The 27,932-nt window shown below is 43.0% G+C and overlaps 1 protein-coding gene across 4 annotated transcripts in view; it reads right to left on the reverse strand.

The window, feature by feature from the left end:
• Positions 1 to 26,780, reverse strand: part of Ogdh (oxoglutarate dehydrogenase) — a 68,723-nt gene extending 41,943 nt beyond the window's left edge. For 2 of the 4 annotated variants that reach the window (XM_027388170.2, XM_027388173.2), the window contains exons 1-3: positions 26,658 to 26,780; positions 19,883 to 20,130; positions 1,388 to 1,579 (exon numbers count right to left, since the gene is read on the reverse strand). In XM_027388170.2, the coding sequence (XP_027243971.1) occupies positions 1,388 to 1,579; positions 19,883 to 20,104 (414 nt within the window). In that variant the 5' untranslated portion in view covers positions 20,105 to 20,130; positions 26,658 to 26,780. Of the gene's footprint in view, positions 1 to 1,387; positions 1,580 to 19,882; positions 20,131 to 25,524; positions 25,715 to 25,842; positions 25,984 to 26,657 lie in introns of those variants that run through there. The other 2 variants (XM_027388171.2, XM_027388172.2) reach the window with 2 other exon arrangements.
• Between the last annotated feature and the right edge of the window lie 1,152 nt (positions 26,781 to 27,932).

The raw sequence follows: 27,932 nt of genomic DNA on the forward strand, positions 1-27,932 counted from the left end.
GCTTCCATTCCCAGCATGGAGGCTAAACAACCAATGCCTCCATGGGCACCAGGTACATATGTGGTGCACACACATGCATGAAGGCAAAATAACCACTCACAGAAAATATTATAAGACAAAAAAATAAGAGACTGGGGTAGAGCTCAGTGGCAGAGCACCTGTGAACCACTTGTATACCCACATGCTGCATCCAATCTCCAGCACCATCAAAAAAACAAAGGCAGGGGAGGTGGGGAAATCCCTTTCATTTAAAAATTTTCAAAAAATATATTTCTGAGACAGGGCCTACTACTATGTAGCCCTAGTTGGCATGGAACTCATTGTGTAGACCAGGCTGGCTTTAAACACACAGAGAAATACCTGCATCTGCCTCCCAAGTGCTGGAATTAAACATGTGTGCCACCATACTCAGAAAATTCCTTCAAGTTTAAGTGGATTTGTTGTTTTTCAGTTAGGAATATTTCTGTTACAGTTCTTTCTACCAATTTGAGAAGGTCAGCAGGTGATGAGAAGTCACTAGAAACTAGATTAAAAACCTTACTGCAGCCAACTGTATGGAGCATTTGATCAGGGCTATAGCATTTACAGCACTGTGGACGTCTACCCAAGTCAGCTCACATGTCCCAAGAAGAGTCCTTACCCAAGAGTATGGTAGGAAAGACTGAGGACCCAGGACTTTCCTGAACCACCACCACCAGAAAATCGAAGCATAAGGCTGAAACAAGAGCTCAGGGCAAACTCCCTAGATGCTACTGCTTTGTCCATGCTATAGGCAGTGGAGCCTGGACTCTCCTCCTCTAGGAGGAGGCTTCCTGGTTTATCTTTCTGTACCTTTCCTCCTCAGATCTACTCAAACTATAAGGTCTTTATTCTGGCTCCCCAACCGAAGTGGGCATGGAGGAAAACCTTTGGTTATTGTGCTTAGGTGGAAAAAGGCCTGGGAAAACAGAGCCCAGTCATGCTGAACATATCTGATGAGGCTGGCTGCTTGCCAGCAGAACTGAGATATAATATCCTTGTCTCACACCCATTTTGCAGATTCAGATACTCTACTCTCTGGCTTCTGCCTCTAAACTGTATGCATTTACTCTTTTATAGTATTCAGCTGTAATTGAGATGGGACACTGATCCGTCAATTGTGCAACACCCTGCCAGGCCCACATACAGAGTTGTCTATTTATGAATAGAAATCATGAGCTATTATGAGACAGACCATTAAAGCAGAAGAATTGCTTAAGTAGGGGTAGTCTTGCTTCTTTCTCTTGTATATTTCACCAAAGCAGGAAGGATACAGCTGGCATTTGGAAGAGAAGTAAAACAACACACATCGAGAAAGGCCTAGGGAATACTGTAACCTGTATGATACTGATGGACAGCCTCTGCTTACCTGATATGCCCTGATGAGAGATTGTACTGCCAAATGGTCTTCCACAAGTTTGTCGACATTAGGTTGTGCCTCCACCAGGGACTGTGCATGGGCCATGGTAGCCAGGGAGCTTCGACTCAGGGAAAGGGGACTCTGGTAGGCAGTACCCGGAGGGGCTCCAGCATTGGTGTTTCGGAAAAAAATGTCCCATGACTAAAGACAAAAAGAACAGTTATGTGACTCTCCCTTAAATACCATACAGAACTGTCCTCTACCAAAAGGCAACACTGTCATTCCTTTATATATTACTTTAGATTCTAATAATTTAACCTGCATTTTGTATTATAAATTTTTACACATTTTAAAATATTTAAAGATACATTTTTTTTTTCGGAGATAGGGTTTCTCTGTGTAGCTTTGGAGCCTATCCTGACACTTGCTCTGTAGACCAGGCTAGCCTCAAATTCACAGAGATTCACCTGCCTCTGCTTCCCAAGTGCTGGGATTAAAGGTATGCACCACCACCACCCCAATAGATATATGTATTTTTAAATTTTTACTTATTTTTATTTCTGTGTAGATGTGTGTCTTAGGGTTTTCATTGCTGTGGAGAAATATCATGATCATGGCAATGCTAATAAAGAAAACATTTAATTGGGGTGACTCAATTATAGGCCAGAGGTTCAGTCCATTATCATCATGGTGGGGAACATGGTGGCATCTAGGCTTATGTGGAGCTGGAGCTGAGATCCTTGTATCTTGACTCAGAGGTAGCAGGAAATTGACTGAGACACTGGGTGGTATCCTGAGTATAGGAATCCTCAAAGCCTGTCCCCTAACAGTGACACTTCCTCCAACAAAACCACACCTCCAAATAATGCCACTCTGGCTCCCACCAAAACTCACCCTGGCTCTTTCTCTAATGTGGGAGAGAGCCACATTTCTACCTAAATGGGGAAAATGGAAGAGATGACTGTTAGCATCCCATTCAGATCTGCCAGGTTCCATACCAGACATCTAGAAAATGGCTATCCACAAAATTAGATGGATATCCCCAGGTGCTTCTGACTTCATGGAGCCTTTTTAGCAGGTCCAAAAGAGCTCCCTACATTCGGAAGCAGGAATGACCAATGACGGCATACTTTGGCTGTCCACCCTTTTGGAAGCAGACATTAAAGAAGACTGTATACTTTGGCTAGAGGTGCTTGTTCTAGAAGCAGATGTGATCAAAGACAGCACATGTGAGTATCTAATGGTCTACAAGAAATGACCATGGAACACATGGTTTAGTGGTCCATCTTCGAATACTCAATCCAAGAAATCATTAGATAGCTCTCGCCGGTCTACACCCCGGCCCTCAGTAAAAATCTCTCCAATATAGCAGCAAAGAAGGTTCTATATCACTACAAACTAGCTCCAGTAGCTGGCTCACTTAGTCCAACCCTGACACTCATGACCTTAGGGCTGCAAGATTGGCATAGCCCTGACAACAAGTAGCCCATGAAGAACAGCACAACCCAAACCGCCTTCTTTTTATCTTCATAGTCGGGGAATCAAACCCAGGGCCTCTTATTAACCATGTAGGCTCTCTACCACTGAACTAAATCCAAAGCATGCTTTCTTCCTTTATTTTCCTTAAAAAAAAAATTATTTATTATGTACATAGTGTTCTGCCTGCATGTATGTCTGCAAGCCAGAGGCCAGAAGAGGTCACAAGATTTCATTACAGATGGTTGTGAGCCACCATGTGGTTGCTGGGCTTGAACTCAGGACCTCTGGAAGAGAATCAGTGCTCGTAACCTCTGAGCCATCTCTCCAGCCCCTCTTCCTTTATTTTCTAACAAGGTCTCATGTGTCCAAGGATGGTCTTAAACTTGCTATGTAGCTAGGATGACCTTGAACTTCTTATCCCTTGTCTCTACTCTTTTAAAATGCTGGGGTTCCACTTGTGTGCCACCATACCTGGCTTACACAGTGCTGGAGATCAAACTGAGGACTTTGTGCATATTATGAAAGCACTCTACCAACTAGAGCCACAACCCCAGAACTCAAACTTTGTCTCTTAGATAGGGTCTCACTATAGTAAAATATCAAAATGTTTGAAGCCAAGAATGATGGAGTACTCAGGAAAGTAAGGCAGGAGAATTGACAACTCAAGGATAGCCTATGCTACACAGACAGACACTCAAATTGGAGAAGGAACAGGTACAGCAGCAGGGCCTGATTTTGAAGGCTAAAACTCATAAGGCTAAAAAACAGGAAGATGAGTTCAATGCTAGAGCTGGGAATATAGCTCAGTTGGTAAAATGGTTGACACATTAGCATGAGGGCCTGAGTCTGATCTTCATATAAGAGTCAGGTGTGCATCTATAATTCTTGTCCTGGGGAGGTAAAGATCATATCTAAGGCTTGCTAGCCAGTTAAGTTAGTCAAATTGGCAGACTCCAGGTTCAAAGCTCTGCCTCAAAAAATAAAGTAGGGAGGCTAAGGTCATGGATATACAAACATGAGGACCTGAGTTCAAATCCTGAGCACACATATAAAGAAGTGGGGGCACAGTGGCATCACACCCAGTTCCCCAAGACTCTCTTTTGTGTTTAAAAAACTCCAGGTGATTTTCAATTGGCTGGAAACAACAGACAGAAACTGCTTATACTAAAGTTGGTCACGAAAAACAAAACAAAACAGGTTCATACCAGTACTCTTGCATTTCCAGAGAGGAAAATGAAGGGAATGCAGCTCCAGTGGCTCTTCTCAGACAAACTGACAGAGAGCCCCCATACTGGGTTGGGACTGTGCATGAAGATCCCCCTTGGAACCTTGACTGTTGTCACACTAATAGGTAATCATCAAAGGTTTCCATATACAGCAAGCTGACTACATCTCCTTGGCAAAACTCACAGTACATACACTGAATAAAAGTGAAAGTTATTATTTGGCCCACATATGAGGCCACAGGTAACCAAAATGTATGTACCTGTGCAAGGTCAGAAGCACCCCTACCTACTGACCACACTTTCTTCCCAATAGCCTTAATGAAACAACTTCCTTCTTGGGAAGACCAGAGGCCATTTCTCTCTTGCCTCTGCAACCCTGCATCTTACCCACTGCTCCCATTCCCCCAGCCCTGCCTTTATCTCTCCAACCCCTGATGCGCCAACATCCATGTCATTGTCTTCTATAATATCCCAGCTCTGGGTCTGGGGTTCTCTGTAGGCTTTAGAGACCTTACTACTGACCACCTACTCCTAGATCCTTGCCTTCCCTGCGTCCTCCTGAGGTATCCTTTCATTCACCTCACACAGGTGTCACTGCTAACACCCAGTTTACTATTATCTTTGGAAAGGGTTCCCCTTACCCTAATTCCAGCCCTGTTGGTCTCCTGCATTTATCTCAACTTGAGAGTCTATTATTTGTCACCAGTCTATCTCCATGCTGCCACCACAACTAAAGTCTATCCCCACAGGGATGAAGGAGAACACCACTAAGCTGAGATATTAGTGCTTGGCCTGCACAAGAGGAAGCTTCTGCAAATGTGAGAAAAGCTTCAGGGGAAAAATAAGGTCAATTCCCTCACCCCCACTTCCTGTTCAGTGCAAACTGGAGAACAGAAGAGGCCACCCATTAAGGAAAGTAACAGTATTGGTGGCATTGATGAGAACCTGGCCAACTCCAATCTTGTGGTGAGTGAGAAAAATGGGCCTAAGTTTTCTGTTTGTCTGAGTCAAATTTATTCCTACCTTCACTATCCCTTGCTATCATTTGAACAAAGCCCATGGTCAATGTGAAAAAGGGCAGTAATTTCTACCTTCAGAAATGTGTCCAGGGACCGGGAAGAAGCAAAAAGAAAGCAAACACCAGCTGGATGGCTGGGAAATGTGATTTTACAGCACAGGAATGGTTTCTTTTCCACAAGACAGAGTTGGACTCTGGATCCAGGAGAATGAAGATGGTGGTGGAGACTTCTAAGTCATGCTGACCTTTGTTCATGTTCCCAAGTCCACCACACCCATTTCTAAGGTCATCTGCCTCTCCAACCTCTTGCTTGGCATGTTTTGCAATTAATAAGAAAAATATTTGTCTCCTTGTGTAGATTAGTATTAGACTGTATAAAGTTCACAACATTCACATCTCACCAGAGATAAAGTCCTTCATAAAAAAGAAAAAGGTTAAAATATCACAGTAATTGGGCAAGGTTATAAACAACACTCAAGGGGCATGAAGCTGTCAGGAAAATTAGGTCTGGAAAAGAGGCACAGGAGGTGCCTATCCCAAGGCACTAGTCTCTGCACCTACTAAGCAATTCTGGGACTCTCAGAAAGTATACATAGTTTTTTTTTTTTGTTTTTTTTTTTTGGTTTTTTGTTTGTTTGTTTCTTTTCTTTTTTTGGTTGATTGAACCTGTGTGCATACATGTTTATGTATAAGAGGAATTTGTGGGTCATGTGTGTGCACATGGATGTGGGCGCCAGGGGTATCACTTTCCACAACTGTTCTTTACCATAGCTTTTTCAGACAGAGTCTCTTACTGTACTTTGGGCTCACTGGTAGAGATAGACTGGCTTGCTAGAAAGCTCCAGGGATCCTACTGTCTCCACCTCCCCAGTGATGGGACTACAGGGATGCACTGCCCGCTGCAGTCATATTTTACATGGGTGCTAGGGATTCAATTCAGGCCATTGCTTTACTAACTGAGCCATCCCACTAGCTCTCTCTCTATATATTTTTCCTTTAAAAAGAGTTATCCAAAGAAAAAGAAAAAAAAAAAGAGTTGTCCAGCTGGTGGTGCATGCCTTTAATTGCAGCACTCAGGACGCACAGATGGGTGGATCTCTGTGAGTTTGAGGCTAACCTGGTCTGCTGTGTGAGTTCTAGGACAGCCTCCAAAGTTAAGAGAAACCCTATTTTGAAAAACAAAAGATAATGATAATAATAATAATAATAATAATAATAATAATAATAATAATAATAATAATAGTTGTACAATGTATGTGGGGGGTAGGGGAAGTGTTTTTATTTTGAGACAGGGTCTTACTCTGTATCCCAGGCTAGTCTTGAACTCATAGAGATCCACCTGTCTCAGTCTCCCCAATGCTGGGGATTAAAGCTATGCCTCACCATGCCTAGCAAAAACATGGTTTTTAAAAACCTGTTTCTGAGCCAGACGGTAGTGGCGCACGCCTTTAATCCCAGCACTTCGAGACCAGCCTGGTCTATAAGAGCTAGTTCCAGGACAGCCTCCAAAGCCACAGGGAAACCCTGTCTCGAAAAACCAAACCAAACCAAAACAAAACAAAAAACCTGTTTCTGGCCGGGCAGTATTGGTGCATACCATACTTTTGACCCCAGCACTTGGGAGGCAGAGGCAGGCGGATCTCTGTGAGTTCAAGTCCAGTCTGGTGTACAAAGTTGAGTTCTAGGACAGTCAGGATTACAGAGAGAAAGAAAGCCTGTCTCAAAAAAAAAAAAAAAAAAAAAAAAAAAAAAAAAAAAAGCAAACAAACAAAAACAACAACCATTTCTGGGGCCAGTGATGTGGCTCTGTGGTTAAGGGCACAAGCCTGGCAACCTGAGTTCAATCCCTGGAGCCCATGATGGAAGAAAAGAACCAACTCTGAGCTGTCCTCTGACTTCCACATGCATACCATGGCTCTCAAAATAAATATAAAAGCAATTAATAAAAATCTATTTCTGGTCCAATTCAACAAACATCCAATCCATTAAAAGGCTAATTATATGAATCATGCTTTAAGGTTTGGGAACAAGAAGACAAATTAAAGTGAGCTTCTACTCTCAAGGAAGATAAGAAAAGTAAATTCACAAAATGTACAATGTTCACAATTGCAGAGAAGAGAGGGCACTTATTTACAGGGCATTTTAATGCCCTGAGTCTTGAAGAGCAGGTGGGACCCATGGCAGCTGAAGGGAGAAAAGATCACATGCGAAGACCATGACAGCTACATCAAGAAGGTAAGATGGTATGGGAAGAACCAGACTAGGAAGCTGTGCTGAAAGCAGGACCTGGGACACAACACTTGAGGGCACACTGCTTAACTATCCTGTGGGGAGCCACCACCTAACTGGACACTGGCTAACCTTTGCCACCCAATGCTAACAGGAGGAGAGCGCTTACAGAAGAGGAGCTCATGTCTTCCTGCCAATCTTCCATAAGTGGGTTTAAAGTTATAACCTTTCTGCCAAGATGACTTGAAACAGAACAGATTTCAAATGCAAATAACTTTAATACTGTGGTTGAAATAAAATGAAATCTGAGTTTCCACTTTTTTTATAGAAAACCAAACACTCTTAGTCATATACTGGTGCCAGCCAAATAACCAAGGACATGTGACAATAATCCAGTGATATGGGAGGGGCAGGCTCAAAGGCCTATCTACCACTGATAAATTTTTGATGAAGCCCAGCACTCTCAAATCTATATCCTCAATTATTAAGTTCAAATGCTAATTATACTTACTGTTATCAGTATGAGTTACAGGGAAATGAGTGAAAGCCAACAATAAGGGTTTCCTTTAAGCTTTGCTCACCCAGTGCCCTATGATCACCTACCCACAGGATGGTGAGTGCAACTTTGAGGTGCAAGCCCTGCTGTTCTAGCTATAGCACACATAGGCAAGACCTGCTACATGCTATTACCCGCCCCTCCTCCAAACCTATGAATCTGTTCTCTCAGGATGAGTCCTTCCAGAAAACACCCTGGGAATGATTTCAAATGTGAATGTGTGACTACCTTGTATGAACAGGTATCAGAGTCAATTTGAATGTAGCCAGAGTAAAGGCTACAAACATTCAAAAGAATTCAAGAGGGTAATTCTAGCACCTAGGAGGCAGAGGCAGGTGGATCTCTATGAGTTTGAGGCCAACCTGGTCTGTAGAGTGAGTTCTAGGACAGCCAGAGCTGTTACACAGACAACCTGTCTCAAAAACCCAAGATTCAAGAGGGAGAGCTGAACTTCAGACACTTCTATACACTCAGGCAATCCCTAGGCAGGAAGTCTCTTTTCCAGCAAGACAGGACCACTGCCCAGCACTACCCCATCTGAGACAAAACCTCAGGTACATTGTAATCCATATCTGCTGATACTACAAACCCATTACAAGCTAGTTAAAACTAGAGACCTGATGGGAACATGCATGTTAATTCCATTACTCTTGAGGCTGACAGCCTGTAAATAATAGTATTGTTACCTAGCAGGAAAAAAAAAAAATCAAAAGAAACTAACAAAAAAACCCCTAGGGTAATTACTATTAGATGTCAGCAAAAACACCAAATGAATGCATGATCCATTACAACAATGCTGTTGTTTTCACAGTACAGTATAGGTGACAGAAGTTTATAAACTTTCTGTCTAGGTATGTGAATTAAATTGTGATGGATACCTAAGACTGACAAAGAAAAGCTCCCTTAGCTCTGACCTATAGAGTGTACTGTAAGTAAAAGGCATGTTGCACTAAACTACAGGTAGCCATACTATCAGATCACAGTCAAACAGGCCAGAGGCTAGCCAGTCAGTCATACATGGTCTTCCACCCATACACATGCCCTGCCTCTTCATCTCTTACAGTAGATAAGAGTCTCACTCTCTTCAGCCCTTGAAGGCAGACCTCAACCTGTCTTTTTTTATTATTTAAATTCTTTAATTACTACTCATATTTACATATCCACCCCCCCATTCCCTCGCCCTCCCATCCTCCCAAGTTCCCCACTAACTCCCCCCAACCCGTCCCCCAACTCCTCCCCAGGGATAGTGAGGCCCTCCACCAGGGACCTTCAAAGTCCATCATATCATTTGGGGGAGGGCCTAGGCCCTCCTTGCTGTATCTGGGCTGCAATAGTATCCCTCCATAGTGACTGGGCTCCCAAAGTCCATTTGTGCTCTAGGGTTAAAGACTGGCTCTACTGTTAGAGGTCCCATAGACTATCTTGGCCTCCTAGCTGGCACCCACATTCAGAGGGCTTAGTTCAGTCCAATGCTGTTTCCCCAGGTTTATGACTAGGGGCTCCATGTTCTCACTAGGTCAGGTCAACTCAACCTGCTCTTACCAATATAATGAGCAACAGCAGGAGGCCTAAGCCCAGAACTCAGAAACTCTGCAGCCACTCCTCATCACTGGACCTTTCCTAAAACTAAGACTGCAACGCCTGAGAGGCAGGCAGCAACTACTGCAAGCTATGACTGAGGCCTTCATAGACCCTGCCTAGAGTTATCTTGGCTGCATGGGATCACTATGGGAAACCAGAGGCCGCCAGCTGATTGAATCAAGAGAAACATCATACGGTTACCACTTTAAGATGCAGTTTGGGAATGGTTTGTTATACCAATGCCCTAGAGAACTTAGCTTTTCCCATAGGAAAGTTTTGTTTGTTTTTGTTTTGTTTTTGTTTTTCGAGACAGGGTTTCTCTGTGTAGCTTTGGAGCCTATTCTGGCACTCGCTCTTCCATAGGAAAGTATTATAGCAACATATCCTGTGACTCTTCTCTTAAGTAGACTCAGGACATTCTGTAGGAAAGAAGAACACTTATCTCTGCCCAGATCTGCACATGACACAACTCATGAGAAACCAGTCAAAAAGTGGTTATCTGGAGTCATCTGTGTCAATCTGGCTGGGGCCCATTTGCATAAGTAGCAACTAGTTTTGTCCTCCACAGTACTGACTGGGACTTTTGAGGGGGTTCTAGCCTAGTTGGGTAAAGCAGCTGCTCCAAGATTTCTTGCAGAATGCTGAGGCTTCAAGTCACCAGCTCCTTGGCTCACAATATAGTTAAGCCAGAGTTCCAAGGGCCTAAGACTAGCAGGACAGCCTTGAATGGAGGGAGGAAGCCAGAGTATAGGAATCCTCAAGATTGAACAGGCTGACGCCGGGCGTTGGTGGCGCACGCCTTTAATCCCAGCACTCGGGAGGCAGAGGCAGGTGGATCTCTGTCCTCCAAAGCCACAGAGAAACCTTGTCTTGAAAAACCAAAAGAAAAGATTGAATAGGCTGTCTCTACAATGTGATAACTTCAGTACCCATGCAATGTAGAGAAAATGAGCTACTTTTTGGACTTACAAACTTAGCTCTTTGATTTTTTTCACAAGAACATTCTGGCTGCTCATGGATAGACTGGCCTTAAGTAACTCAATTCTTTTCATTGTTGGTGCTTATATTTCCCTTAAGATTTATTTTGGTTTCTACCTTCGATCCTGATTTTTTGGTTTTGGTTTTGCTTTAAAATACAGTACAAGGAGACAGTCAACAACAACAAATCCATAAAAGATGCAATGATTGTCAGAGTAGTTTCTCCCTTCCACTTGCCAGGAGATAGTTCTCAAGGCCACCCTGGCCAGCCTCACTCTCCTACAGAATAGGGTTCACACACGCACCTAACAAGATACGAAATAAGCAAACACCTTTTGACCTAACCTTGGAACTTTTTCTAGATTCCTTTAGAACCTTTCCTCCCAACCCACCACTTGCTGAGGTTATACACCCTTGCTAAGTCCCTTCACTTTGTCCCTTACTTCCAACCCTGCCCTTTGTCTCTCAAAGCTCAGAACTTCCTACACTTCCTTTCAGAAGTTCAAGGGTTCTCTCCCCAGTTAGTGAGTCAAATCACATGCATTACTAGTAAACAGAAACCATTCAGGACACAGTTCTCACATCAACAAAACTGTCATGATTTGCAAACTGACACAAGACAGGTAAAGATGCTGCTTTCTAATTCCCGCTTCTTTCAGGAGTTAAGGCATGTCCCTAACTGAACCACAAATGCAAACCCATTAGAAGCACAATATTGTGCTCAAGTTGGAGCTGGTATAGTTAGTTTAACATAAAAAGATGCAATTGCTGAAACCACTCCTGACAGAAGTAGTTGAAGATCATTGTGAGGCAACTTTAAAGTCTTGATTGTTGAAATCCTACTTAAGTTGACTATGGACTTCAAGTATGTATTATTTTCATAATCATTCAAAATCAACTACAAGATCAAAATATGGCCGAGAAGGCAGCTCAGTCAGTAAAGTGGTTATCATGCAAGTGTGAGGACCTGAATTTGATTCCTATATCCCATACAAAAAATCAAACCAAACCAAACAAAAAATAGGCACAGTGATACCCACCTATAGTTCCAGCATTGGAGAGGTAGAGACAGAGCATCTGGGGTTCACTGGTCATCCAGCCTAGCCTACTCAATGAGCTCCAGGACAGTAAGAAACCCTATCTCAAAACACAAAGTAGATGGCTTCTGAGGACAACACCTGGGCTGACCTCTGACTTCTACATGTATACCCACATGTATATGGGTACATATACAGGCATACAAAAGTAATATACCTAAAAAACAAACTAAAACTGGAGGGCTAGGGATAGAGTTCAGTGGTACAGTGCTTGACTAGATACATAAGGTACAAGTGTAAAGCTTTAATACCACAAATAAAGAGGAAGAACATTTATATACCTTAGTGGTAGAATGCATACTTAGTCAATTACCAGTACCTTGTAAATAAAAATAAATCATAAATAAAATAAATTTTTAGGGGTTGAGGAGATACCTTAGCAGGAAAAATGTTTGCCAGGAAAACATGAAGTCCTGAGTTCATTTAATAGCTGGGTGTGATGGCATAGGCCTGTAATCTCTGAACTGCGAGTGGGGTTGAGACAGGCAGACACCCAGAGTCAGTCAATACAATCAGTAAGCTTTGATTTAGTTTGAGACCCTGCTTTAAAACAAAGTGGGCAGCAATACAGGAAGACCCCAACATTGACCTCTGGCCCACACCTACACATGTGCACACATGCACACTAAAAAACAAAAACAATGAAACACAAACAAAACACTCTGGAAAACGAATTTCAATTGCTAAATGACATTACCTAAAATGTTTTCTGGTCATCTACAGTGGTATATGCCTTTAATCCCAGCACTCAGAAGGCAGAAGCAGCTGGTCTCTATGTGTCTGATTGAGGCCAGCCTGCTCTACACAGCCAGTTCCAGCCAACGGGCACTATATGATGAAACCCTGTCTAAAAATATTGTTAATTCAAAGAAACTTTTCTGAATTCCTCCCAGAAATAACCCCTAAAACAGTACCAGAGTGATATCCTGCAGACAGTTCAACATAGCTGCTCTCCCTTTCAGAAGAACACAGTGACTACAAAACTAACCCATAGGTGCCTGCTCTGAGAAGAAACCCCATGGCAGCACAGAAATGGGCAAAGGGATAGAAGGATGCCATTTTCTCAGGATAGGCTCCAAAGCTACACAGAGAAACCATGTCACAAAAGAAAGAAAGAAAGAAAGAAAGATGCCATTTTCTAAGTGCAGTCAAAGCAGTTGTCACTACCATGGAGTGAAAAGATGAATGTCACTTGTAATGTAAATTATGCATGTGAGTTGTATGCTTGGCTAGTTCTCACTGTTTTAAAAATATAAAAGTGTTGGTGCACTTTAATCCCAGGACTCAGGAGTTAGAGGCCAGCCTAGTCTACAGAGTTCCAGGATTGTCAGGGCTGTTACAGGGAAATCCTGTCTTGAAAAGCCAAAAAAAAACACCAAAAACCCCACAGAAGGAGTTGTTAGCATTCTATGTATCACCAACATATTAAGATATTGAAAAGAAGAAAACAGGCCACCACCAAAGATTCTTAAGAACATGCAATGAGAAATACACCTCTGGGGGTGGGGCACACGCCTTTAATCCCAGCACTCAGGAGGCAGAGGCAGTCAGATCTCTGTGAGTTCGAGGCCAGCCTGGTCTCCAGAGCGAGTGCCAGGATAGGCTCCAAAGCTACACAGAGAAACCCTGTCTCGAAAACAACACAAAGGAAGGAAGGAAGGAAGGCAGGAAGGAAGGCAGGAAGGAAGGCAGGAAGGAAGGAAGGAAGGAAACAAGGAAGGAAGGAAGGAAGGAAGGAAGGAAGGAAGGAAGGAAGGAAGGAAATACACCTCTCAGAGAGGACCAAACTCAGAACAAAAGGACAGCAGACCTGGTGCACAGGCAGATCAAGTCAGAAGATAGAACATCATGAGACAGCACAGGAAGAAGGGACATAGGAGTTCTGTCTTGTTGCAATACTTTTGCCACACATATAATTTTCACAATTACACATTCTTTCTTTTATCTATGGAACGCTGGGAATTGAACCAGGGGTCTCATATATGTTAGGCAAACATAGTACTACTAAACTACACCCCTAGCCATCTTTTTGTTTTTTAAACTAGTTTATTTAAATTTATTTTATGTGCATTGGTGTGAAGGTATTAGATCTCCTGGAACTGGAGTTATAGACAGTTGTGAGCTGCCTTGTGGGTGCTAGGAATTGAACCCCGGTCCTCTGGAAGAACAGCCAGTGCTCTTAACCGCTGAGCCATCTCTCCAGCCCCGACCCCCTAGCCATCTTAAAAATAAAAGTTGCTTCTGTGGCTATTGTTTTTTGAAACAGGTTTCTCTGTGTAACAGACCTAGCTGTTCTGAAACTCACTCTGTACACCAGACTGGCCTCAAAGTCAGAGATCCCAATTCAGACCTAGGCAGTGGTGGTGCATCTCTGTGAGTTCAAGACCAGCTTGGTCTAAAGAGAAAGTTCCTGGACAGCCAGGGATATATAGAGAAACTCTAAAAAAAAAAAAAAAATCCCAATTTGGTACCCAGAATCTATGTCAGGATGCTCAAAATTATCTGTAATTCCTAGACCAGGGAATTTGATGCCTCTAGCCTCCCAATATACACGCATCCTTACTCATAATTTAAAATAATAAAATAACTCTTTAAAGCATAAAACCAAACGTAAAAGATCAATTTTAAAATATTTGCACCGGGCGGTGGTAGCACATGCCTTTAATCCCAGCACTCGGGGAGGCAGATGCAGAGGCAGGCGGATCTCTGAGTTCAAGACCAGCCTGGTCTACAAGAGCTAGTTCCAGGACAGCCTCAAAAGCCAGAGAGAAACCCTGTCTCGAACACCCCCCCCAAAAAAAAGATATTTGCAAAGACTTAAATATAGATCAAAGATGCAAATTAGAGAATTATATTGTTAATTGCATTCAGTGTGGTTATGAAAACATCTCCTTATGAGGCAGAGGTAGGTGGATAATGAGTTGAAGGCCAGCCTAGACTATATGATTTCAAGACCAGCTAGGGCTACATAGGGAGACCCTGCCTCAAAATAAATTAACTGATTAATTAATCTAGGGGTGGGATGGCACATACCAGTTAAATTTGTTCTATTGAATATGAACATCTGGCACCAGCAGACCCCATGACCCTTTTGAAAATAATTATGGAAAGTGACCTCAGACATTTCTAATAAAGAAGATGCTCGAATCTTATAGCATTTCTAATTTTATTATTTCTACCTAAGCTGTATGTTCTAAAACAGTAATAAATAAAGCAATTAAAACAAAACAAACAAGCAAAAAACAAAACAAAACTTTCTGGTACCAGACATAAAGCTTTTTTTTTTTTTAATATTTTATTTTTGTGTCAGGTTCTCTGTAAGAGCAAAGTGTTCTTAAACTGCTGAGCTATCTCTCTAGCTCATTTTATTTTTTAAAGATTTATTTATTTATTATGTATACAGTGTCCTGCCTGCATGTGTGCCTGCAGGCCAGAAGAGGGCATCAGATCTCATTACAGATGGTTGTGAGCCATCATATGGTTGCTGGGAATTGAACTCAGGATCTCTGGAAGAGACACCCTGGACAACCTAACACATTTCAGGTTAGCCTGAACTACATGGCCAGACCTTGGCTTTAAAGAAAAAAATAAAATCACACATGTAGGTTTGGTTTGTTTGTTTGTTTTTGCCAAAATGCTAGTTAATAAAAAAAAGGTAAATTAGATATAAAACTTTAAACTCAGCAAGATAGGATAATTAAATATTTTCTTTAATTTTGTCAAATACAAATAGACTAGATATTGTAACTGTAATTCTTACTTGATGACTGTTTTATTGTCATTATTATATATTATATGTTATATGTTATATTATATATTATATGTTAAATTTATAACCTTCCTTTTTGAATAGGCAGAAAGGGGGAAATGCTGTGGGATAATCCTTCTGTTTGCTGTGAATATATGTTTATCTCACTGGTTGATAATAAAAGCTGCTTTGGGATGCCCTCTTTCCAGCTCTTCTCTTTCCTGCTGCTCCCCTGGGGCAGACAGGACTCTGCCTGTCCCCCTCTTCTCTTCTGTCCTCTCTGTCTCTGTCTCTGTGTCTCTTTTCTCTTTCCTTCCCCTTCCCTTTCTAATAAAACTCCACACAAAAAAAAAAAAAAAAAAAAAAAAAAAAAAAGCTGCTTTGGCCTATAGCAAGGGTGAATATAGTTAGGCGAGAAAGCCAAATGGGATACACAGGGAGAGAGGGTGGAGTCAGGAGAGATGCCAGCCAGCCCCAGGAGCAGCAAGATGTATTGGACCACAGGTAAAGAAAGCCATGAGCTACATGGCAATACATAGGTTAAAAGAAATGGGTTAATTTAAAAAGTAGGAGCTAGTTAACAATAAGCCTGAACAATAGGTCAAACACTTTGTTATTAATATTAAGCTTCTGTGTGATTATTTTGGAACTGAGTGGCCAGGGAGCAAAAGCGCCACCTCTATTTACAGATGCTAGATTTTACCTTCAGACGAAAAGACAGAAAAAGAAAAAAGGGGGGAGATAAAAGGAAAAAGAAATGAAAGGAAGGGGAGAGGAAGGAAAACGGAGAGAAATGAAAAAAGAGGGAAGGAGAGGGAGAGAAGAAAAGGAGAGAGGGAACAAGGAAAAGAGGAGAGCAGGAACAAAGGGATGGATGGAGGGATTGTATACAAACAGCTATGCCACAGCCCAGCGCTGTCTGGTGGCAACACTGTGGTCACCCACAGACCATTTGGCCCTGAGTGTAGGCACTGTTACCATTCATATTTAGGAGCTGCTGTGTAGATCAAAACACAACTTAAGTTCTAATATAAGATGAACTTTTGACTGATAACTTCTGGGCTGTATTATTCCAAACACAGTTCACATTACTGTTACCAGAAATCTCTAGTCCCTAACATAATCCAAAGTATGGGCAATTTTCAGAAAATACTTATTTCTAGGCATTGTGCTTACATACAAGACATTCACTAGAGTTTTCTGACAAGAAACCACATCTCACCATGAGTTAACAGTACTCCCAGGTTGCCGTGGCAATGGGAAAATATTGAGCAAAGAGCCTTATTGTCAAGTAAAAGCCTGGTGGCTCAACCATCACAGGAACAAGTCCACTCTCAGTGTCACCAACACGTAAAAGATAAAATTTAATAATAGGCAGTACTCAGATGATGGAGCCAAGAAGTCAGTATCTAGGTGTAAATTCATCGAGAAAAGAACATGCTTAAGATCTGGAGGGCAGAGTTAGATCTCCTAGCTTCATGCATCAGAGAAGAAAACAATGGCTGTGGAAATCTTGACACAGGCTCAGGAAGAGAAAAGAGTCTCTGGTGATTCAGATGTTAGGTGTTTGAGACCCAGAGAAGCTGAAGTGAACCTAAGCCAGAGTAACTCAAGCTGCCGAGAAAGTTACAGAAAATCTAAACAACAATCAAGACATTGTATTAAGAAAAAGAAGTCTGCCGGGAGGTGGTGGCGCACGCCTTTAATTCCAGCACTGGGGAGGCAGAAACAGAGGCAGCCGGATCTCTGTGAATTCGAGACCAGCCTGGTCTCCAGAGCGAGTGCCAGGACAGCCTCCAAAGCCACAGAGAAACTCTGTCTTGGGGGAAAAAAAAAAAAAAAAAAAAAACAGAAGAAAGAAAGAAAGAAAGAAAGAAAGAAAGAAAGAAAGAAAGAAAGAAAGAACGAGAAGTCTGACATCCTAAAATTTGAAGGCAAATGGACAGAACTAGAAAAAACCATCCTGAGTGAGGTAACCCAAAACCAGAAAGACAAATATAGTATGTACTCACTCATAAGTGGATACCAGACATAAAGCAAAAGATATACAGCCTACAATCCACAACCCCAGAGAAGCTAGAACCCTCTTCCAGAAACAGATGGAAACAGATGCAGAAATCCACAACTAACCAGTGGACCAAGCTCCAGGAGTACAATCAAAGTGAGGGAGGAGCAAAGAAAATATGTACAGAGTAGTCAAGACCATGATGGGGAAACCCACAGAATCAGTTGGCCCGATTCTGTGAGAGATCACTGACTCTAGGCTGAGAACTGGGGAACCTGCATAAGACCAAACTAGACTCCCTTAATATAGGTGACAATGGTGCAACTGGGACAATATATATGAGACCAGTGGCAGTGTGCCCAAGATCTAACACTAATGTACAAACTTACTTAGTGAAGCCTGTTCTATATGGAGAGATACCTTGCCCAGCCTAGACACAGGGGTGTGGGGGGTGGAGAGGTGCTCTGGTCCTGCCTCAAAGAGATGATGGGACAGACTTAGTAGACTTCCTAGGGGAGGGCTTACCCTCTCTGAGGAGCAGATGGGAGGTCGGAGGTGGGGGTGGGGGAACAGGAGGAGAGGAGGGAGGGGGAACTGGGATTAGAATGTAAAAAATAAATTAATAAAAAAATTAAAGAAGAAAAAGAAGTCACCAAGACAGTGAAGATAAGTAGCAAAGACATTTAAAAAGGGAAAAATAAAGTTTGCTTAGCAATAAACCCCAGTATGATTTTCATTAGTAGTGCAGAGGTAAACTTGGTAAATAATGCTATGTTTCAGAAAGAAAGCTTAAGAGTCCCTGTTTTTACACTCCTCAAAGTCCACAAGGAGATAATGAAGAAGGCTGCCAGGAATCTCAAGAGGGATAACAACTTAAAAGTTGGAGGTGAAGCTGGACATGGGCATACCTTGAATTCCAGCACTCAGGAGGTAAAGGTGGGAGACGCTCTGTGAGTTTGAGGCCAGCCTACTCTACAGAGCTAATTCTAGGACAGCTAGGGTGTTACACAGAGAAACCCTGTTCTAAAAAAAAAAAAAGAAAAGAAAGAAAAAAAAAAGAGTTTGGTTTTTTTTCTCTACCATAATTTATACAGTAAATGAAGCATCCTTGAATACGGTTCCAATCAGGCATGCTACCAGCAAAGCTGCCAGTCTCTTCAAAGTTACTTTTCTCCTTAAAGAAGGCTGTTAGTATGTTCAAATGCCACATGTCCATGAGAGTCATCTATGAGGCATCCAAGAACACAGGTGGCAGAATCAGAAGCAGTAGGCTTGGGAAGGTCCAGGTTAAGTGAGTCTGCTGATTCAGGCCCAGCAGAGGAACCACCACTATCAACATACAGAAAATTAAAGGAGTGAGTGAGGATGAGGTGTGTAGAGAGGGTGTAAAGAGAGGGTGTATTGGTGGCATCCAATGGGGGATGGGCTATTTGCTATTTGGCTTGCTCATGACATTCGTCCAGGGTCTGGAGGTGAGTGTGTGTGTGTGTGGGGGGGTAAGTTTTGGTGGATGAGCAAGCAAAAGTATGGTCCTCCCTCCTGCACAATAAAGCCCTGAAGTTAAAATAAAATAAATAAAAAACTTAGTCACAGGTCAGTGGGCACAGGATGCATTCTAGTGAGGTGACTTTGTGACTCAATAGTACAAACAGGCCCAATCCACAGTAAAGGCAAACATCTTGGCTGAGCATGGCTTCCATGATGATGATAAACATCATGCCTGTGCCATTTCCTTCCATCCTCCCAAAAACTTACAGATGAGAAACTGTAGAATATATACTCTTATCACCACACTACACTGTAAACCACTACATCAGGCAGGCTTCCTTATCTAAAAACTAAGAAATGACCATAGAAATCTATACACAGTCATTGGCCACAAACACAACAAACCAATTCTGACAGTACTAACATGCCTGGGCTAGCCCAGGGGAGGTGGATATACTGTGATAGTTTTGGAATTATCCAATAAAGCATAGCACATCTCCACATCATCTAAACAAGGCATCCTCAGAAAGGTTTCAGGCAAACATTGAAGAAAAGGTTCTAAGAAGAAAGTGTCCATGTAGATGACAGAGAGAAATCAAAGAAGGAGGAAAATAGAAACAGATCTAAACCACTCTTTATATAGAAATTACATGTGATGAATTTAAAAGGTCACAAATACACATGTTCTCTCAGCACTGAAGAGCATCTTGAGGTCCCATTCTTTCTCACAGACGTTCTTCAGAGGCTTCATCCTAAAGCAACCTTTGGGGAGATCCTGGAGAGCAGTCCTGTGCTTTCTCATATATCTGCAGGACCACACTTGTACTTCCTCCCATTCTTGAAGGGCTACATTTGTTTCCTTGTATGTTCAATGTTAAGCTTATCAAAGGAAATCACTCAAGAAGACTGTGTTTTCCACTGAGGCCATGCTGAGTCTGATGCAGTTGATGTGGTAGATGATGCAGTTGATGTAGTTGATGTGGTGCTGGAATCCAGTCGCCTGCCTGCCCCCTGACTCTTCTGGATATACTCACTTACCTGGCAGTCAGTGAGCACCTGACCAACATACACAGCACAGGAACTACTCTGTGAGCCTTACCTTATGTACACTTTTGGGATTCTCCAACCAGGCACAATACATTTCCTCCACATAGTTCGAACTAGTCCCACTAAGAAATGGCTCAGCAGCTACAGGTGCAGAATAGCACCGAATCTGTTGAAACGTCCTAATTGCTGCTGGTTTATTTTGTGAAAATGTCTTAACAGTCTGGGAGGCCGTTAATGGCCTCAACTTAGCAGCACAAGTCCTTAAATGAAACATTTTGTCCTGATGACTTCCACAAGTACCTGTTTTAAAAAAGAGAGAGAGAGAGAGAAGTTTTAATAGAACATTAAGGAGATAAAACTTATCCAGCTGTTCAGGAAAAAGATTCTAGCTTGAAAAGTGTTCACAACAGCCATGACTTGCTCGAGAGTAAAACAGAGCTTGACTATCAAACTGGCACACACAACCCTTACAATGCCTGGATTAGCCCAGGGTGGTAGGCACAGAGTTGCAGACTTCACCATCTGACTTGGGATCTTTACATTTATATACTGTCTGAAATGACTGCAAAAAAAAAAAAAAGACAAGGATTGGCTAATGATTAACATTAATTGCAAAATGGCATTTTCTAGTGTATCAAGAAATCCAGTATTCTTTGTGCTCTTACTATTCTGGGGAAGTAAAGAAATTTGACTTTGCTTATCCTCAAGTAAGTAACTCCTTGAGCAATAAATATAAAATGTTGAGAAAGCTTGGCTTCATCAGAACAGCTAGAGAGCTTCAAACCCTCCTCAAAATGACTCATCAAAAAGTTGCCCTTCTGGCCTGGAGAAATGGCTCAGAAGTTAAAAGCACTGACTGTTCTAGAGGACCTGGGTTCAAGTCCCAGAACCCACATGGCAGCTCACAACTCCAGTTTCAGGGAATCTGACACTCTTATAGACATACATACAGGCAAAACACCAATGCACATAAAATAAACTATTTAAAAAACAAAAGTTTCAGCCGGGCCTTAGTGGCACATGCCTTTGATCCCAGCACTAGGGAGGCAGAGGCAGGAGGCGGATCTCTGAGTTGGAGACCAGCCTGGTCTACGGAGCAAGTTCCAGGACAGGCTCCAAAGCAATACAGAGAAATCCTGAAACGAACAACCAAAAAAAAAAAAAAACAAAAACCAAAAGTTTCACCAGGTAGTGGTGGTACATGCCTTTAATCCCAACACTCAGGAGGCAGAGCCCAGCATGGTCTACAAAGGAAGTTCCAGGACAGCCAGCACTATAACACAGAGAAACCCTGTCTTGAAAAACTACCCCCCCTCAAAAAAGTTGCTCTTTAGCAGATGGCATAACAGGTTCTGACTCTACCTAGGAATGACTAGGATACCTGCTTGTTATTCATACTAAGATTTACATTCAATTAGCTTAGTACAGCCTGTCCTTCAGCTTTCTAACTTATGTGTTAAGAAAACTGTTGGCAGGTATTAAGACACAATTCCAGGGGCTCTGCCTAATACATGAAGAACAGCTGGGCAGTGATGGTGCATGCCTTTAGTCTCAGCACTTGGGAAGCAGAGGCAGGGGATGTTTGTGAGTTCGAGACCAGCCTGGTCTACAAGAGCTAGTCCCAGGACAGCCTCCAAAGCCACACAGGTAAACCCTGTGTTGAAAAACCCCAAAAAACAGAACATTAAGAACAACACATTAGGGCTGGAGAGATGGCTTGGCAATTCACTTGGAGTTCTTGTAGAGGACCCAGGTTTGATTCTCAGTATTGATATGACAGTACACAACAATCTGTAACTCCAGCTCCAGGAAATCTTATGCCCTCTTCTGACCTCCATGGTACTAGATATGCACATAGAACACATATATGTGCAGAGAAAACATACACAAATATAAAATTTTTTAAAAGTCTACAAAATAAAAATAAAAGAACACATCAGTGAAGAGTGGTAGTATATGCCTTTATTCTCAGTACTCAGGAGGCAGAAGTAGGTAGAACTCACTGAGTTCCAGACCATTTTGGTCTACAAGGATACAGGGATACATAATGAGACTCTGTCTCAAAATAGAGGTGAACCCTTTACACACTATACAAAGTTTTAACCATAAAGCTAAAACTAGAGCCAGAAAGCTGGCCCAATGATTAAGAGAGTGATTAAGAAAGTTTTTACTGCTCCTTCAGAGGCCCCAGGTTTGATTTCCAATACCCACAGGGAGGCTTACAGCCACCTATAACTCCAGATGCAGAGAATCTGACATCCTCTTCTGGCCTCCACAGGTGCCAGGCATATACATGGCATAAACATACACAGAAAAATTTTAAATAGAGAAAAGACTCCTATGTATTTGGAAAAAACAAGATGCAAAAAGAAACAGTGGCCTAAGCTCAAAGGTACAGTGCTTGTCTAGCATGGTCAAGGCCTTGGATTAGTAATCAGCAACCTAAAATAAAAAAATAAATAAAAAAGAATGTAAAGGATGGAACCAAGAAAAAAGTATTTTTAAATGTTAAATTCATAACCTTAGGAAAGATACACTTAAATATTAGATGTATGTGACTACATAATTATTACATAATGTAATAAATATTACATAAATATTACATAATCACATACATCTAATATTTAAGCAGGTGTCAATAAGCAGGCAGACTGGTAAAGATGGAAGTAAAGAGGCACTTTTAAGAGGTGTTGCATAGGGGCTGGAGAGATGGCTCAGCAGTTAAGAGCACTGGCTGCTCCTCCAGAGGACCCGGGTTCAATCCCCAGAACCTACAATGGCAGTTCACAACTATCTGTAACTCCTGTTCCAGGGGATCCTACATCCTTACACAGTCATACCTGCAGGCAAAACACCAATGTACATAAAACACATATAAAATGAATAATTTAAAAAAAGAGATGCTACATAATGATGCATACCTGTATTCCTAACACTCTGGAGGCTGAGGCAGGAACATTTAAATATTAGGTATATATACAGATATATAGTATATGTAATGGTATATATACTTATGTATTAAGTGTAATATATTAATTATAACTATGTGTATATATGCCAAGGCCCAAGGTCAATCTCTGGTGTCATTCCTCAAGTGCTGCTTTCCTTTTTGGATACAAGATAGCTCACTCACCTAAAACTTGTCAAATAAGCTAGGCTTACTGGCCAGGAAGCCCCAGGGATCTATCCATTTCTGCCTCCCCAGACCTAGGATTACAAGCATGTACTGCCACACCCAGGTCCTCATGCCTGCACAGTAAGCACTTTACTGATAGTGGTATAGGTATCAATGATACCAACTTGCTATGTAAGCATTACATACTAGACCTGACCTGCTCATTATCTTTGAACCAAAGAGTAGAGACAGTAATTATTCTTGTCTCTCTTCTTTCTTTTTGTAATTATAATACAAACATTAAAGCACTTTGTAAACTTCAAGTACTTCTGTGACTAAAGAATTGTAATTTACAAGGAGGTCAACTTACAATTATAACTCATAAGAAGCCAACAGAGATGTCTGAGAAAGTCAAGGTCCCAAGATAAGTAAACATCAGCCACGTTGGTATGGCAATTACTCTAACTTGTGAAACATTAGTAGAGTATCTCCATTATTTAACACAAGACTTACTTAGCCCATCTAGCCACAAGCGGGCCTACATCTAGGAGCACTTCCAAAGTCAGACCACTGAGCTAATCTATGTACCGGAGTGTGAAGACTGCTGTGCTCTTTCTCTATCTGTGGTTCTGCAACATCAGAGGTGCCCAATACTGCAAGGGTCTAAGCAGGCAGACTGGTGAGGGCAGAAGTACAGAAGCACTTTAAGAGGTGTTGCATTATGATACACACCTGTAACCCCAGTACTTTGGAGGTGAAGGGAAGTGCACCTCGAGTTCCAGGCCAGCCTGGATTAATTAGGCCCTATCTCAAAGAAAACAATGTTTATTCTTGTTTTTGTTTTTTTGAGACAGGGTTTCTCTGGGCTTTGGAGGCTGTCCTGGAACTAGCTCTTGTAGACCAGGCTGGTCTTGAACTCATAGAGATCTATCCGCCTGCCTCTGCCTCCCGAGTGCTGGGATCAAAGGCATGCACCACAACTGCCCAGCTGAAAATAATATGTTCTTAAAGAGTGAAAATTATGAAATCTTTATAGAAAGCATGATAATCTGTCAACATTTTATTAAAGCACATAAAGAATTTGTTTCCTGCTAAACTCAGCCACAAACATAAATGTTAAATATAAAACAAAAGTCTCAAAAAGGTTGACAGAAAAAGCAAACTAACTTGAACCTTGAATCTTGGCACCTGAAGAGACTCAGATAGAGCACTGAAAGAGTACCACCCTTGTGGCACATGTTCCAGAATAAGTAATAGAGAAGATCTAAGAAATGCCAACAAGTAGCTGGGCAGTGGTGGCACACGCCTTTAATCCCAGGGCTTGGGAAGCAGAGGCAGGCAGATCTCTCTGAGTGTGAGGCCAGGCTGGTCTATAAGAGCCAGTTCCAGGACAGCCAGAGCTATTACACAGAGAAACCCTGTCTCAAAACAAACAAACAAACAAAAAAGGAAAGTAAAAAAAAGAAAGAAATGCCAACAGATGTAGACAAGAGAAGGCACAAAGCCTATGCTCTTAAGCCAAAGGATAGTGACAGGAGCAGCAAGATGAAAAATTTAAACAATTTTCCTACTGCAGTCAAACACCAGAGAAAACACCATTTAGAAGGCTGAGGCAAGAGGATAATCATGAGTTCAAGGTGAGCCTTGGTTGTATGTATACTGAAAGTAACCCAGAAGAGTCAGTACAAAGAAAGCAGAGAAATGAAACTAGAATAGCTAAATGAAAGCCTTAAATTTTAGCATACCACTATAAATCCTAACATATCAGAAGACCAACAGGCAGTGGATAAAACAAAATCAAGTATATACTTGTCGACAATATCACTTCAAAGATAGTAACACAGAACCTAAAGTTGAAAACACATTATTTCATGCCAGGTAGAGATGACCCACGCCTTTAATCCCAATACTTGGGAGGCTGAGGCAGGCGGATCTCTGTGAGTTTAAGGACAGCCTGGTCTACAGATAGAGTTCCCGGACAGCCAGGGCTACAGAGAAACTCTGTCTTGAAAAATCCACATATTTCTAAGAATGGCCCTATTATTATTTAATAAAGCAGACAGCAAAGAAAAGGCAATTACCAGAGACTGAGAGGGACAGAAAAATAATGAAAAGGTCAATCTATCAAAAAGATAAGCAAACCTAAATGTGTACGTATGGGGGGGGGCCTCCAAGATTGAACAGTGCCACCAAACCTGGCCACCTAAATTCAATCCCCAGGACACACATGGTGAAAGGAGAAAACCAAGTCTCACAAGTTGTCATATGACACCTACTCAAGCGCTGTCACAGGAGCATGTTGTTCCCCTACATACGAATAAATAAATGTTAACTTTTTAAATAAAAAAGAAAACTGCATAATATGGGATGCAAAGTGACAAAGACTAGAAAAAGAGAAAAGTCAATTACAGTGTCACTCATTCTAATGCCACCTCAAGGGCAGGACTACAAGACCAGGCAAACTAGCAAACGCCAACAGTGTCCTCTGCTCAGTGCCATAGCATGGGATGCACAGACACGATTCGGGCCTGTAAGAGTAATGAAATCCACAGAAAATCTGAAAAAAAAAAAAAGCTTACTTTTGTTTTTAGTTACTTGATTCTGCTTAGAGGTGAAGAAGCTGAATTGCACATTCCAACTGGCTTCGCTATATATAGATAACACCTCCGACTTAGGATCATCCTATCTAAATTGTTCTCATGTACCACGAGGCCTCAATTGAAACTGGTGACACCACTGACTTGGGCCTGCAGAGGTGCTCCTTGAGTGACCTTTTGACGTCAAGGGTCTAAAACTCCACCCTCCAATGACAACGGCGCCATTTTCTGATCCTGCAGAGCGAATCAGGAAGTTGGGTTACGCATGCGCACAACACCTAGCCCTTCCCTTCTCATTACCTTTAACTCCCCTTCTCCACACCTCACCCTGTAGATATTCCTGTGCCCTACCCGCGGGGCTCCTGTCTTAACACTGGCGTCTGCCACGTGAGTACTCTTTCCGAACTTGTCATTTCAGCGACAGGCACACTGCTCGGTGGGTAAAAGGAACATGATCTGCTAACTCAGGCGAGAGAGCACGTAGCGGGCTTCCCAGTCACTCAGCGGATTAAGTCACATCTGTCACACACTCTCGCGAGGAAAGCGGTGCGTGGATGGTGTTTCTAGGGAAACCAGTGTCACCTTGGCCCGTTGCCTGTTCTACCTCATACCGGCAGGTGGGGCTGCCGCAGGCACCAAGGTCAGCGCCGTGACCGGGCGCGGCGACCACAAGGACGGCGGCCTGCTGGGGTCAGAGCACGCAGGACAAAAGAACGCGCGCGGGCCGGAGGAAGCGACCGGACCACGTGACGCGCCGCGACCTTGGGGTTCTCCCGGGCCGCCGAGCCACCGACACCCTAGCCCGCCGCCTCCGAAGCTCCGCCGCCAGAGCCAATAGCGCTCGCCCCGGCGACCCCCGGCGCCCGTCCGTGTTCGCCAATCCCCGCCTGCCAGGCGGACCCTGCCACCCCATTGGCTACGACGCCTGTCCATCAGGCCTCGTCCTCCGCCCACCATCGCCGCCCTCCGTCAGCCCGGCTAGGTCCGGCTCCACACCCGTCACTCAGGTGCCCCGGCTGCAAGGGCGTGTAGGCCTCACCCTCGGCCGCAAGCCTCGGGTGTCAAGCGCCGAACCTCCCAGCACTGGACTGAGCCCGTCCGCCGCGCAAGGTTACCTGTCTCCCGTTCTGCTCCACCCGAGTGAGGCGCCGACACCCCACTCCGGGCTCCAAACTCTCGGCCCCGCCCCGGCGTGTGGCGTCAGCGCGTAGCCCGGCCCCAGAGGAGCGGCCTGCACGAAGGCCTGTAGGCGTGTCATGACGTCACGTTTCAGTCACTCCGGCTTCGCGCCAATGCGGAACTTGGCCACTGGCCGAAGTCGGCCTGTTGCTCACCGCGCTTCCACTGTCATTAGTAGTTAAACATGAGAAGCTTCCAAAGCCTGGCTAAGACTCCAGTAAATTCATGGCGTGTGGTGCACTCCTGTAATTGCGGCGTTTGGCGAGCGGAAGCATGAGCGTGGCGACTTAAAGACCCGCCGGCTTTGTATCTGAAACAAGCTGCACTAAATAATAGTTGGGTTGGTGAAATTTACCACTGCACAAAATAATTTGACTAACAAGATCTACATTTTTGAACACTTGTTTTGCAGCAGTCTTTGTGAAGAGTAGTTAGTCCTATTGTATAACAAGTTACACTTGGGTGTTTCTACCTGCATTCTGACAGGAAGCTCTGCTGGGATGCCCCTGGATGGCCTGGCTCCAGAGCCTGCTATAAACAGGCAGAATGCCACTAATTAACCTGTCACACTCCACTGGCCAAGAAATGCTCCCTGTGGTAATATTTTGTTTATGATCTAACAAAGCTTTTCTGAAGATCAGACTGCAAAGCTAGTCACACTAGTTAGCCATAGAGGCCAGGCAGCAGTGGTGCACACCTTTAATCTGAGCATTGGTGAGACAGGAAGACTGATTTCTGTTAGTTCAAGGCCACCCTGAGCTACACGAAATTGATCCAGTCTAAAAGAGAAACAGAGCTCACACAAAGGTGATCGAAGCACTTGGAGTGGCACACCTTTATAGGATTAAAGCACTCCTAGCACTAAGGAGGTGGAGACAGAAAGGGATATGGCTAGGCGGAGAGAGGAGTATAAGGCTGGAGGAGACAGGAGCTGGGGCAGTCTAGCAGTCTAAGCGGTCAGTCTAAGGCAGTTAGTATTTCAATCTGAGGATTTGTGGAGTCAGGATCGCCTATTTGGTCTGAGGTAGAGGTAAGAACTAGTGGCTGGTGGGGGCTGGAGAGATGATGACTCAGCTGTTAAGAGCAGTAGCTGCTCTTCCAGAGGACCCAGGTTCAATTCTCAGCACCTACACAGGAGCTCACAACTGTAATTCCAGGAGATCTGACACCTTCACACAAATACACATAAAGTAAATTTAAAAGAAAAGAAA

This window comes from Cricetulus griseus, assembly GCF_003668045.3.
Source record: "Cricetulus griseus strain 17A/GY chromosome 1 unlocalized genomic scaffold, alternate assembly CriGri-PICRH-1.0 chr1_1, whole genome shotgun sequence".
Classification (NCBI taxonomy): Eukaryota; Metazoa; Chordata; class Mammalia; order Rodentia; family Cricetidae; genus Cricetulus; species Cricetulus griseus.